This window comes from Dunckerocampus dactyliophorus, chromosome 6 (genome assembly GCF_027744805.1).
Source record: "Dunckerocampus dactyliophorus isolate RoL2022-P2 chromosome 6, RoL_Ddac_1.1, whole genome shotgun sequence".
Taxonomy (NCBI): Eukaryota; Metazoa; Chordata; class Actinopteri; order Syngnathiformes; family Syngnathidae; genus Dunckerocampus; species Dunckerocampus dactyliophorus.
Genome location: NC_072824.1, coordinates 7,206,071 through 7,218,658, shown reverse-complemented (window position 1 = coordinate 7,218,658; position 12,588 = coordinate 7,206,071). Strand labels below are relative to the sequence as shown.

General features: G+C 48.7%; 2 protein-coding genes across 4 annotated transcripts; one reads left to right on the top strand and one right to left on the bottom strand.

The window, feature by feature from the left end:
• Positions 1–38: 38 nt before the first annotated feature.
• Positions 39–8,786, top strand: LOC129182967 (nidogen-1-like). Its single transcript, XM_054779675.1, has 19 exons — positions 39–405; positions 1,176–1,478; positions 1,710–1,936; positions 1,998–2,953; positions 3,037–3,177; positions 3,252–3,494; positions 3,561–3,761; positions 3,929–4,162; positions 5,176–5,313; positions 5,385–5,513; positions 5,588–5,716; positions 6,583–6,819; positions 6,894–7,066; positions 7,147–7,273; positions 7,341–7,512; positions 7,725–7,882; positions 7,951–8,074; positions 8,162–8,274; positions 8,416–8,786. Exons 1-19 carry the CDS (start codon positions 202–204, stop codon positions 8,520–8,522), a joined length of 4,116 nt encoding a protein of 1,371 aa, XP_054635650.1. The 5' UTR covers positions 39–201; the 3' UTR covers positions 8,523–8,786.
• tbce (tubulin folding cofactor E) lies at positions 256–12,507 on the bottom strand. Of its 3 annotated transcripts, none has more exons than XM_054779711.1 (18): positions 12,416–12,507; positions 12,037–12,174; positions 11,858–11,942; positions 11,626–11,790; positions 11,324–11,409; positions 11,104–11,203; positions 10,920–11,022; positions 10,776–10,852; positions 10,601–10,693; positions 10,444–10,508; positions 10,303–10,367; positions 10,079–10,231; positions 9,869–10,007; positions 9,678–9,746; positions 9,455–9,514; positions 9,280–9,371; positions 9,122–9,202; positions 256–285 (listed from the first exon to the last, which is right to left on the bottom strand). In XM_054779711.1, exons 2-18 carry the CDS (start codon positions 12,149–12,151, stop codon positions 271–273), a joined length of 1,563 nt encoding a protein of 520 aa, XP_054635686.1. In that variant the 5' UTR covers positions 12,152–12,174; positions 12,416–12,507; the 3' UTR covers positions 256–270. The 3 variants fall into 3 exon arrangements, with proteins under 3 accessions (XP_054635686.1, XP_054635684.1, XP_054635685.1); XM_054779709.1 differs by lacking the exon at positions 256–285 and adding an exon at positions 8,798–9,018; XM_054779710.1 differs by lacking the exon at positions 256–285 and having other exon boundaries at positions 8,798–9,202.
• Positions 12,508–12,588: the final 81 nt, after the last annotated feature.

Here is a 12,588-nt window from a genome sequence, read left to right as displayed (position 1 = left end):
ATAGGCTGACCAAAAACACAATTTGGAGGACCTAACAAATTGCACACCAGCTTTGGTTTTGAAAAAATGCCAACCGGAAGTGGGTACACGGTTATGTGACCCCGCCCCCTCCCAAGGTGAAGTCCGTACTGCGCGCTCCATTCATCCGTCGTCCCCCCCTTCCCAGTGACTCCGATTTGATTGTAGTCCAGCAACGCGAAGATGTACCGGTTCCGGTTCTGCTTGTGGTCTTGGTCGTGTGTGCTGAGCCTGAGCCTCCTGAGCAGGGCTCTAGAACTGGACCAGCTGTTCCCCTTTGGAGAAGAAGCAGGAGACCAGCAGTTGAAATCCGGTTCTGACTCCACCGCCGAACTTTTCCTCAATGGATCACTGCTGCTGTTCAGCGAGAACTTCCACAAAGTTTATGTGAGTCTCAAAGTACTAATTTTTATTCCCCATTACATTATTAATGTTTTAGCATTACTCCCAACAGAACCAAAAAGGAAGCGTTCATTTTACTTGAAAACTTTCATGAAGACAAGTAATACAGGAGAACCTAGAAGTAACCTTTCATTTTACTGTGAAAAAGAAAAAAAAACAAGTTCGTGTATTAGTCACATGACAAATCAAACCTAAATGTATTTAAAGTCAACACTCCATTGTGATCAATAATGATTGATTTATCTTGATCATCTTTGCAAAGTGATGGCATGATTGGCTCATCAGCGTTAAGTTCATTGACATCACACACCTGTGTGTGTGTGTTGGCAAAATAAAAGTGATAAAAGGCACATTCCAGAGGTCATGTGACAAACCAGATTGGGGGAGGCGTGGTCAAATCAGAGGTGTCCTCCACCAGCTTCCCTCCCCCATAGACAACAAGATTCTCTGCAAAAAGTCTGTGTTGCCTTCAGGCGAGCTCAGACTTTTTTCATCATCTCCTGACTTTGAATGACCCGCCATGGTTGAGGTGGTGCATCATCTTACTAGAAGCTCAGCCAATCACAGCGCATTTCTACATTGCATTTCTACAGAGGCATTGTGTTGACCTTGACTTGCTAATGCTACGTGTTAACGATGTGTTGTCCTTTGTGTCAGCTTGTCATCATCCAAACAACTCATCAGCTATTGGTGACGGCTAGCATGGATGTTGACTGGCATTGAAATAAAAACCCGTTTAATATGTGTGCTTGCAGATCAACACCAATGGATTTCTGTCAGTGGTGCAGCCTCCGGCAGAGAAGTGGTACCTGGGCAAGATGCCCGCTTCTTTCAAGATGGTGGCTGCGCTCCTTGGAGACCTGGACACCAGTGATGGGCGAGGTAGGGTCTACTTCCGAGAGGACACGGACTCTGCCGTGCTGAGTCGAGCGACGGCGCACGTCAAGAAGGCTTTCCTGGTGGATGACGGAGTAGAACCATCCAGCATACTGGTGGTCACCTGGGAGAACATGGCTGCCGCTGGGACGTCTGATAGAGGGGACGGCTGGGACGTGGAGGTGAGCCACTAAGCTGTTCTTGAGGAAGCATGTAGGAAGGACCGAGAAGAAGTCTTCTGCTGATTGAAGGTCACATTCTTGACCAACATGTGACTCAAAGAATCCTGAGAATTTTCTACATGATTAATTCAAAATGAAGAATTCTATGTGTTGTGTGTGTAAACATTAGCTTGTCCAAGTGGTGCTCAAAGGTGTTTGGTAGCTGAGGAGACATCATCTTTATTCCCTCAGAGAAACACCTTCCAGTTGGTTGTAGTCTTCATGCCTTCCTCCACCTGCGCCATCCTGCTGTACCCTGCAAGCGGCCTGCAGTTCCTCTCCACCTCAGTAGCGGGCCACAAGCACCCCCTGGAGGCCGGCTTCAATGAAGGCGCGCTGCGGGGATGGTTTTTCAACAAGCAAGGGGTCTACTTCCGCACCACCAATGACAACGAGACCTCCATCATGGAGCTGGCAGAGTATGTGACGTCTCACGGCGTAGAAAGGTTCTTGCACAATAAACATGTCCTCTTCTAACAGGAAGACCAATGCGGCACAGCTGGGAGTTTGGGTGTATGAGATTGGAGCGACGCCCAAATTTGTTGACATCACACCAGGAAACGCCACCAGCCTTCCTGTGGCGATGTTGCCAAAGCAACAAGAGGACGTGTCAACGCATGTAAGGCAGCTAGCCACAGCCACAGTGATGGAAGGACCGGACATGTTGACGACTCAGACTCCAGTACACAACCAAACCACTCGCCCGAAGCCTAAGAGCACAGTAGTTGTGTCCTACATGGACGCTCAAGAACCAGAACAGCTGGTGACACAGTATCCCCAATCTGAGACCAACGGAACATCAACACACAATCACTCTGACTGGGACCAGCAAACACACTACAACCAATCTGAGCTAGCATACCATGAAAGACCAGAACAACCGGCGCCAAGACCCACTGAACAACCTTCAAGATATCCTGAACATCCGGATCATCCCAAAAAGAGATACCCTGACCACAACCAACCTGAGTCATCATACCAGGAAGAACCAAGCCAACCCGAGCCAAGACATCCTGACGAACCTGAGTCAACAAACCATGAAAAAACAGAAGTAGCCAAAAAGAGTCACAAACAACCAGATCAACCTGGCTCAACATACCCTGACCAACTGGAGTCAAGACACCGGGAACAATTTGAGTCAACATACCACGAAAAAACAGAACACCCAAATCCGAGATACCACGAACAACCAGAGACAAGATCCCATGAAGAACCTGACCAACCAGAACAGAAAAACCCGCACCACCCTGATCAGAACTACTCAGATCATCCTGATCAGACATACCGAGATAAACCTGAACCAAGATACCCTCACCAGCCATCCGCACCTGAGACGAGACACTCTCCAGTCCATGATCCAATAAAAGCTCACTACACAAACCTAAAGCAGCCGCAGATTGTGGTTGTAGATGAAGATGACGATCTGGATGTGAATGGTGACCCACTTACTGGTCTACATGAGGCATCAGAACCAGGTCTAAGCAACTAAAGCTGATCAAGATGTTGTTTTTCTCTTCAGTCTTTGCCTACAATTTGGACACGTGTGAACACAACAGACACAAATGTTCTGCCTTTGCTGACTGTCGGGACCACCCTGACGGCTACTGTTGCCACTGCAGGCCTGGGTTCTACGGCAGTGGGCGGGAGTGCGTGGCAGAGGGTGGGTACAGGTTGGCTTGTCATGCATAGTCTAGACTCTAGAACATATTACACAACGTTTGCTTCTGTTCGCAGGCAAAGCTCAAAGAATGAACGGTAAAGTCCTGGGACGTGTGTCTGTCGGGTTCTCCGAAACAGAACTCAACAGCGACTTGCACTCGTATGTCATGGCCAACGACGGGCGAGCGTATGTGGCTGTAAGCAACATCCCAGATAGCTTAGGCCCCTCCCTGTTGCCGCTGTCAACACTGGGAGGAGTCATCGGCTGGGCCTTCGCACTGGAGCAACCAGGATTCCACAACGGCTTCCGGCTCATTGGTGACACGCATGTACTTGCTGTTGGTCATAATTAACTTCATTCAATAACGTCGTCGCTTTGCACAGGCGGCGTCTTTTCCTGCCACGTTGAGGTCGTTTTCCAGCCCGGGAACGAGCGTCTGAGCATCAAGCAGGAATTTCACGGCATCGACGAACACGAGCACCTTGTGGTCAGCACCCGACTGGAGGGACGCCTTCCTGCCGTTGAGCTGGGCTCCACAGTCCACATCAGCCCCTACAAAGACATCTATTACCACCACAATAACCGTAAGCACGCCAACACGTCGCCTTAACAGACACTGTTAGTTTTCTAGCCGAGATGTTACATTATTTCACGTCACGTGCTTGTAAACATTAGCCGGACATGCTAACAAACATGGCTGAAGATGTAAAGATGACAACCTTACGTCAGCGTGTTCTTCTGCTCCTTCCAGTGGTTACGTTGTCCTCCCAGCGCGACTACACCATCACCTCACCAGATGGCGACGTCCACACCAGAAGCTACGAGTTGCGTCAGACCATCACATTCCAGGGTTGCCCTCATGACCGGGCCAGCAAAATGGCGCCATCCAGCCAACAGCTGACCGTGGACCAGATCTTTGTGATGTTTGACTCTGGTCACAATCTGACACGCTGCGCTACCAGCAACAAGATTGGCTCCGTCCACAGTCAGTTAACTTGTTCGTCTTCTCCAACATGTGTCACTAAAATTACACTAATCAAGGTTTATAGATGGTAATGGTAATGGTTTAATTCATCTTCAACATGCACACAAGTTACAGTGGAGCTCATCACATAACACAATTCATAATTCTGCAACCATGACCATGTTAGCATGCTAATTTGATGAAATGTGCGCTCACACACGAGATGGACAGGCAGATTGGTTCGGCGTCTGCAGTGATGCAGACCCTGCATTGGGCTCTCCCTTAGAAATAAGGTGAGAAGCAGAGTAGAACCGGTGCTCCTCCGCATTGAGAGGAGCTAGGTGAGGTGGCTCGGACATCTGGTCAGGATGCCTCCCGGACACCTCCCTCGGGCGGGGCACGTCCTCGGGGAAGACCCAGGACCCCTTGGCAGCCCTAGCACTCAACTGGCCTGGGAACACCTCGGGATCAGCCGGCAAAGAGCTGGAAAAAGTAGCTGGGGAGAGGGAAGTATGGGCTTCCCTGCTTAGGCTGCTGCCCACACGACCCAACCTCGAATTGGCGGAAGATGAATGGACGGATGGATGTGTGCCCACGTGTTGTTTACAGCAAGGACGACTCGAAGAATGTTTTTGTCCTTAAACGTTGTAGTGTGTCTTCCGTCTGTCGTCTAGCTATTGACGTGTTCTTAGCACAACCTTGCTATGAAGATAAGCGTGTGGAATGTTCTTTTTGTGTCGTCTTTAGCTGATAGGTAGGCATTGCATGGACATCTGGCTGCTGATTAGCTGGATAGCTTCAAAGAACACACGTCCATACATTTCTTTAGCGTGTTGTTGGCGTGTGGAATGACGAAGTCATCAAAGATGTTGCGTGTGTTTCCTCAGCTGGGGAGGCAAAGGTCAGCAGATACCTCAAAGGGGAGAAGGGGACCTTTGCTAGCAAAGCAAACAGGACTCAGCGGGAAAGATGAGGGACATCTGTGTCCACTTTCCTGTCAGGACATGACTGACCCGCTCTTGCCTCTGTGTCAGCTCTACTTCCAGAACACAATCCTTGCTTGACGGGAAGACACGGCTGTGACGTCAACGCCATGTGCCGAGCGGGACCGCAGCTCCACTTCACCTGCGAATGCGCTTCGGGATTTGTCGGAGATGGACGCCAGTGTCAGGGTGAGCCTGACTCTGTGGCAACCCGTCGCACACCATCTTTCTTTCGTCTTCATGCTCACGTTGATTGACAGATGTAGACGAGTGTCTGGAAACGTTGGGCGTGTGCGGAGAGAAGGCTGTCTGCATCAATCTTCCCGGAAGTTTCCGCTGCGAATGCGTGTCCGGCTTCGTCTTTGCCGTTGATGGGAAAACGTGCGTTGGTATGTCGGTGCTCAACAATTTCCTGTCCCCCTGTGGGGGTGGTGTTTTACCTTTGACCCTTCCTGCTGCTCAGATGTGGATGAGTGTGAGACCGAACGCTGCCACAAGAATGCTGTCTGCTCTAACACGCTGGGCTCCTTCCGCTGCCACTGTCACCATGGTTACCACGGGGACGGTGTCCACTGTCGCCCCGCCTCCTCAGGTAGGTGGAATGTTGGTGTCTATTTACAAGCTCTCATTTATACCCGCCTGTCTTTCCCGCTCACTCGGACCTTAGTTTGATTTGTAACTGTAGCCAGCAGGGGGAAGCATTGTGCAATGTCGCACTCTAAATTAGAGATGGGATTTAAGGCTCTTTGAGGGGAGCCGGATCTTGGTGAGCCGCTCCTTTCAAAGATCCGTTCAAAAAAATTTGCTCATTTTGATATTAAATTTTATGAAGTCAGCCTGGCCTTAACTTGTTTTAGAGAGGAATGAATTTAGATATCCCACCAATATGAGTTTGAATTATTCTGAAATATTGATTATAACCTTATTTGACCTGTGGATTAAATTTAAAGTCTGATCTGGATTCATGGTAAATATTCCACATGGTGGCGCCATATCACCCTGTTTTGACGGTGACGTCACTATTTTGGAAACCGCTTGGTACAAATTTGAGCATGTATAAACATTAAAAAAGAAATCAGGCTACAATACATTTCCGTGCAAAACAGCTTTTAGTGCAAATACTTCCATACAGTAATATTGTTAATAATACAGAAAAAACTAACTATTCTCTGACTGTCCTCCTCCTCATTTAGGCCGCTTGCTGCTTCTGCTCTCCAAGGCAGGGGCATTCATGTGTTTGTGTGTGTGTGTTTTTTTTTTTAACTGGTGCACTCATGTGAAGGCAACGCACAAACATGGTGTGATGCTATTTGCATATCTATTTGTACTTAGCACCGTGCAGCTGTGCTGCGCTCCTCCCCATGTAACAGTTGCCAGCTGCGACTCAATTCCCATCATTCGTGTTAATGAGCCGTTCAAAAGAACCGGTTCATTCGTGAGTCTTTTCTGTGTCCTCAGAACGTGAGAAGAGCGCGTGTGAAAGGGAGCGTGAGAGCGCCATGGCGGCCTCATCTGCTTCCGGCTTCTTCTCCTTCCTGAGGCGGCGTCCCGCGGCAGCGCTGGCTCCTCAGTGCGAGGAAGACGGCTCGTACAGCTCCACGCAGTGTCACCAGAGCGTGGGACAGTGTTGGTGTGTGGACGCCAGTGGCCGGGAGATTACCAACACTCGCACCACACACGACAGCGCCCCCTTGTGTGAGTTTCCGGTTTTCTCAAATATTCCTCCTGCTGTGCCCATCCTCCTATCAGGAATGTGTCTTCCTGTGCAGGCATCCAACGTGCCGTCACTCCCACTCCCATTGGACCGACCCCACGACCCGATGTCCACCCCGTGACCGCTGGGACGGACGTACTGTTTGCACAGAGTGGGAAGATTGAGCTCCTTCCTCTGGACCAATATGGGATGAAGAAGGACGATGCCAAAGTTCTGCTGCACGTCCCCGTGAGACATCGTCCTTCCTTTGATACTTCTTGATGCCTCACCTTTTCGGCCAATGACAGCGTCTCATCTGGTAACTTCAGGATCGCGTGGTCATCGCATTGGCGTTTGACTGTTTGGGCCAGAGCGTCTACTGGACTGACATCACAGCGCCCGCCATCAGCAAGGCTCGTCTCGGTGGAGGAGACGTTGTCCCTGTGGTCACTGAAGGTAGCGCTACCTAATGGTCGTGTATGGAACACTTTCTAGACGTTCTTGTCATGTTTTTGTGGGTCAGACCTGCAGAGTCCTGAAGGACTCGCCATCGACCATGTGGCCCGCCTCCTCTTCTGGACCGACTCCGTGAGGGACACGGTGGAAGTTTCCAAACTGGACGGCAGCCAGCGCAGAGTTCTCTTTGACACGGACCTCGTCAACCCCCGCGCCATCGTCACCAACCCCGCATACGGGTCAGTCATACTAATCTATTACTGGTACCAGTAACCTAGTGACAATAAGGTGATAGTAATATATTACTGCTACCAAGGTGGCAATAATCCATTACTAGTACCAGTAAATTTGTAAAGATGACAAAAATCTATTACTGTTACCAAGGTGATAGTAATGTTGCAGTTATGTAACTAAAAAGTCGTCAAGACTAAAGGAGGCTGCATGTGTGCAGGCAGCTGTTCTGGTCAGACTGGGACAGAGACGGTCCAAAGATTGAGATGTCCAACATGGACGGGTCGGAGAGGACAGTGGTGGTCCAAGACGAACTCGGTCTTCCAAACGCGCTGACCTTTGATTGCGACACCCAGCAGCTGTGTTGGGCGGACGCAGGTGTGTGACATGTGACAGGAAGTGCCTGTAGAAGCTTCTAGAAGTGGCATAACTGTTGGGCCGTGCAGGGAGTCGTAAGGTGGAGTGTTTGGACCTGGCTCACAGACAGCGGCGTCAGATGGTGGACAAGATCCAGTATCCTTTTGCTGCAGTATCTGTAGGGAGGACGCTCTACTACACCGACTGGAGGAGGTACTCCTCACCCCTCCAAAACCCAACTTCAGCAGTTAAGTGACGACACATCGCCGACGGCCATGTTTTTTGTTTGGTTTTGATCAGGGAGGCTGTGGTCGCTGTCGACCTTCACTCGGGAAAAGAAATTGATGACTTTCTACCGCAGAAACGTTCTCGACTCTACGGCATCACCACGACCACGACGCAATGTCCACAAGGTATGCTTCTACTCTTCTATATCTACTAGCATTGTTAACATACTGTCCAAATCATCTTGTAATGCAATGCTAGCGTGTCATCACATGCCTACAATGGCTGCTGGTCATGTGACATCACTGACATGTCCTTTGTTCTTCCAGTGTACAACGTGTGCGCCAACAATGGCGGCTGCTCTCACCTCTGTTTGCCGCGCCTTGGCGGCTTCACGTGCCGCTGCCCAGACGCCGGCTGTGCAGCGGCAAAGTAAAAAATTGTTATTTCTACATTTGTAGAACAAAGTTGAAAAATATTTAACTTTTTACACTGTGATGAACAATCGAACACTTTTTTTATTCAAATCTTTGATTTCTTGTAAAATGGTTAATAAATGCTTACACTTTTATAATGTGTATATTATAATTATTATTGATGATGTTATGGAATGGTGCTAATGATGACCTCTTTCCAAGATGATGATGATGATGAAGAGTTGCCTCCTGCCAGGGTTTTTTTCATTTCTAGTAAAATATAATAAAACTACAATGTATGTGTTGGCCTTTTATTTTTATTTTAGTGAGATGATTCTACAAACTTCATGTATATATCTTCTTTCATTGATTGAGTCTATCAAATATTGATCAGCTTGGGGGAGTGGCAAAAAAAAATGCAAAAAGTTGTTCAGCAGCAGGCGGTGCTGTAAGGCTTCTTACGTGTAGCCATGGCAACATAACAGCTGCTCTTCTTCTGGTCACTTGACTTTCAAGCTTGTTTTACATGTGTGTTGGAGATGAAAGTTCACATTTCAGTCTCTGCGTGAGGTACGTGCATATATGTGTGTGTGTGTGTGTATGTTTAGAGCCAGCGCACCAGGACGTGGTCTCCGTTGTCAATGGCGTAGAAGAGCAATGTCTTCAAGTCGCTGTCCATATCAAACTCTCTGTCAGCAACCTGGGGAAAAAAACATCCTCACGTCCTCATGTGATCATCGATGTGAACGTGGTGTTAGCACATTAGCAGGCAAGCACCTTGGCGCTGGTGTAGCTGAGTCTCAAGTCAGCTGAAGGAACCTTCATGAGTCTGGACAGAAGACCTTTGACCTTCTGGACCTCCATGGAGGCTGCACAGCACACACACACAAAAACACATTATAATATTATGGGCTGCTGGTTGCTTAGCATACCAATGGCTTGACAGCTTTACCCGGAAGCTTCTTTTCCACGGGCCTCCTGTCACTGTCGTCAGCAAAGATAAACGTGATCTCTGCCGTGGAAAGTGAAGAAGAAATTATGTCATCATGGATATTTGTGGTGGCAGTCAGTCATTAAACAACTGTAGATCACATTACAATTACTACTATGGGCCTCCTAAGATGTTTGCTTGCCGGTCAATCACAGGGTAGACAGCAGAAAGGGGCAGAACTTACTTAACAGTTGATTTTTAAGCGCAAAAGGTTGTCGCTTCTTCACTTCGCCTTCTTCTGGAGCGCCATATTCTGAGACAAACACACAACTTTAGTAGCGGAATCATCTTTAGCGAAATTGTCATTAAAAGGTCATCAATGTAACGATTAGTGTGATAAGCAGACAGTCAGCTGAGGAAATGGGCGGGGCTTACTGTCAACCAAGCTCATGTAGCGAGGATGCTGACATGTGAACTGCTCGATGAGCTGACTCTGCCCCCTCGCCTGCAGCCATTCCTCGCCAAACATCTTTAGGTAGTCACACTCGGCCCCCCTCCTCTCCTGAGAGTGGATCTGCCCGTAACCATGACAACACATGAGCCTGAGCACACACACGCACACACACACACACACACAGGTCCCACCTTGCAGTTGTTGAGGACCTCCAGTCGTCCCAGTTTGGCGATGATGATCTGATTGGCGGTTTGAGGGTTTCGGTCGCTGCTGGCCAGCGGGTTGCCACGACAACAAAGTTGAACCAAAGCGGACAACTTGGCCAGCTCGTCAATCACACGCCACTGATGACACAATGTGACAGCTTTTATTGTGAAATACGAGCGTGCACTTCCTGTGTGTGTTAAAAACTGACCTCAGTGATGTTGTTGCGGTCCAAGTTGAGGTTCTTCAGTGATGCAAACATGGCCGTCTGACCTCCTGCGGGACAAACACACAGACGAAGACAAGTCACGTCGGCAAGTGTACGTGAAAAACAAGTATCATGTGACCGTACCTGCAGCAGCGTCGTGGAACTTAATGTGGGAGAATCCAGTCTCAGCCATGTTCAACTGCTCCAGTCTGCAAACACGCATATGAAGAAATTGCAGTTTACATGTCAGCCACACGAGGCACTCTTCAACTTGTATGAATATCTTCATGCTCTAGAAGACCTGAGCAGAGAGGCCATGTTAATCAGGCTGTCCTGGTCCACAGGGTTTTTGGACAAGTTGAGACATTTGAGCTTCTGCAAGACACCCTCAGGCCTGAAAGAGGTCATACACGTTAGCAGTTAGCTCGGCCACGCCCACTCATCTCCAAACAGCCAGGAAGGGGGGCGTGTCTCACCTCTGCAGCTCCTTGATGTTGTTGTCCTCCAGGATAAGCTCCTCCAGCTGCGGCCACATGGGGGCACACTGCAGGATCTGAACAGACAAAACAGCAGAATGTTGAACAAACGTTTAGTTGATGGTCTAACATGCCAACATGTACCTGGGTCCAGGTGAGCTCACAGCTGATGAGGGTGAGTACTTTGAGGTTGCAGAAGGCTTGGCAGTGGGCCACGGGGTCAGAGGGCAAACGTAGTCTGTTAAAGCTAAGAGAGGGCACAAGGAACAGGTCAGAGGTCACGTGGACCGACAGAAAGCAAGCGGCGGCGAGAGGCGTAGTCTGGTACCTGAGCTGAAGAGCCTCCAGGTGCTCCAGCTGATGACTGATGGCGACCATGTCGTCCCAGCAGCACAGCAGAGAGGCACTCAGGTCCAACAATGTCACATCTGATCACCGCGTCAAAGGTCAAACATGGACACCAGGTGACTTTCACAATGAAAGCTTTTAAAGTGACAAACAACAATGGCAAAGATTTCGATTAAATGTAACAACAGCTACAAAGATACTCGGTGTTGTCTTCTGGATCTCTCCATCTGCTCCAGGCCCGTTCACCTCACAGCCTTGAAGGAGAACTGTTTGAAGACTTTCTAAACTGCAGCATGTGCACACACACACAGACTAGATTATCTTCCAAGGTTGCACTCAACATAGCGGTGAAGTCCTAAAAGTGGTCAACAACTGATCCAGATGATGCAGCAATGTAAACATGAACACACGTGATGATATTCATGTGTTGTGTTTAAGACATGTGACCTTCCTAAATGGTCGTCTGATTCAGCAAAGCCTTGGCGAATGTCTTCATGCGCACCTGCGCTCCTTGATGGCCGCCCACTCCAGAGTTTTGGAGGAGATGGAGATCTCCTCGCTGAGCACGGCCTCAGCGTCAACGTGGTACACGCGCCTCACCGCCGTCAGGTAGTCCGACCCGAAGCTGGCCTTGGCCGGACGCAGGAAGGAACCACCTTTAGGGTGTCTGACAGGAAGTGAGCGCTGGTTAAATGTACATGGACTTCTTTACTGGGATGCCTTGATGGGACTACCTGCAAGTGAAGTACTGGACTCCTTCATGGCACCCATCATGTTTCCCTCTGGTTGGCTCGTCCCACTCCACCCCCAGCCACAAGCCTGACAAACACACAAACAGCACAATGTAGAATAAACCAGTAGTGACATAGAACATTGACTTTGATTGGATTCATCATGACACGTCATAGAATACCTGCTGTGGGCGGCACCACACCCACGAACCGCACCGTGGCCCGCTCCCCATTACACGACACACGCCTGCCCACTGCGTTCTCCGGTACCTCTGGTTCTGTCTGGTCAGCTGCCATCACTGGGCATGGACACACGTTTTCTGTGACGTAGCAGTAGCCGATGTCCAGTTGCATTTGGATCAGAACATGAATTTATGATGTTATTGTATTATTAGCAATAATAATAATAATAAATTTGTTGGCTTTGTACTGAGGCAGGTGAACACTAACACAAGAAGTTAAGTCGTATAACAATTCAGTTTAATTAAAACGTGATCATTAAATCTCCTTGTCCCTCAAAGTAAAAGGAATACCACAAATGCTGTAGTCTAAAGGTGTTACCTGTGAGCTTTGAAGCTAGACAGCAGCGATGCTAACTAGCTAACAAACATCTCTCCTCCCGGAACACGGATGGGGACTTTTTTAGATGATGCACACATTCTTTAAAAAACTTTATTTCCATTTTAATTTGTACACTGTATCATTCCAATAATGTGTAACATTTGAATAAATAA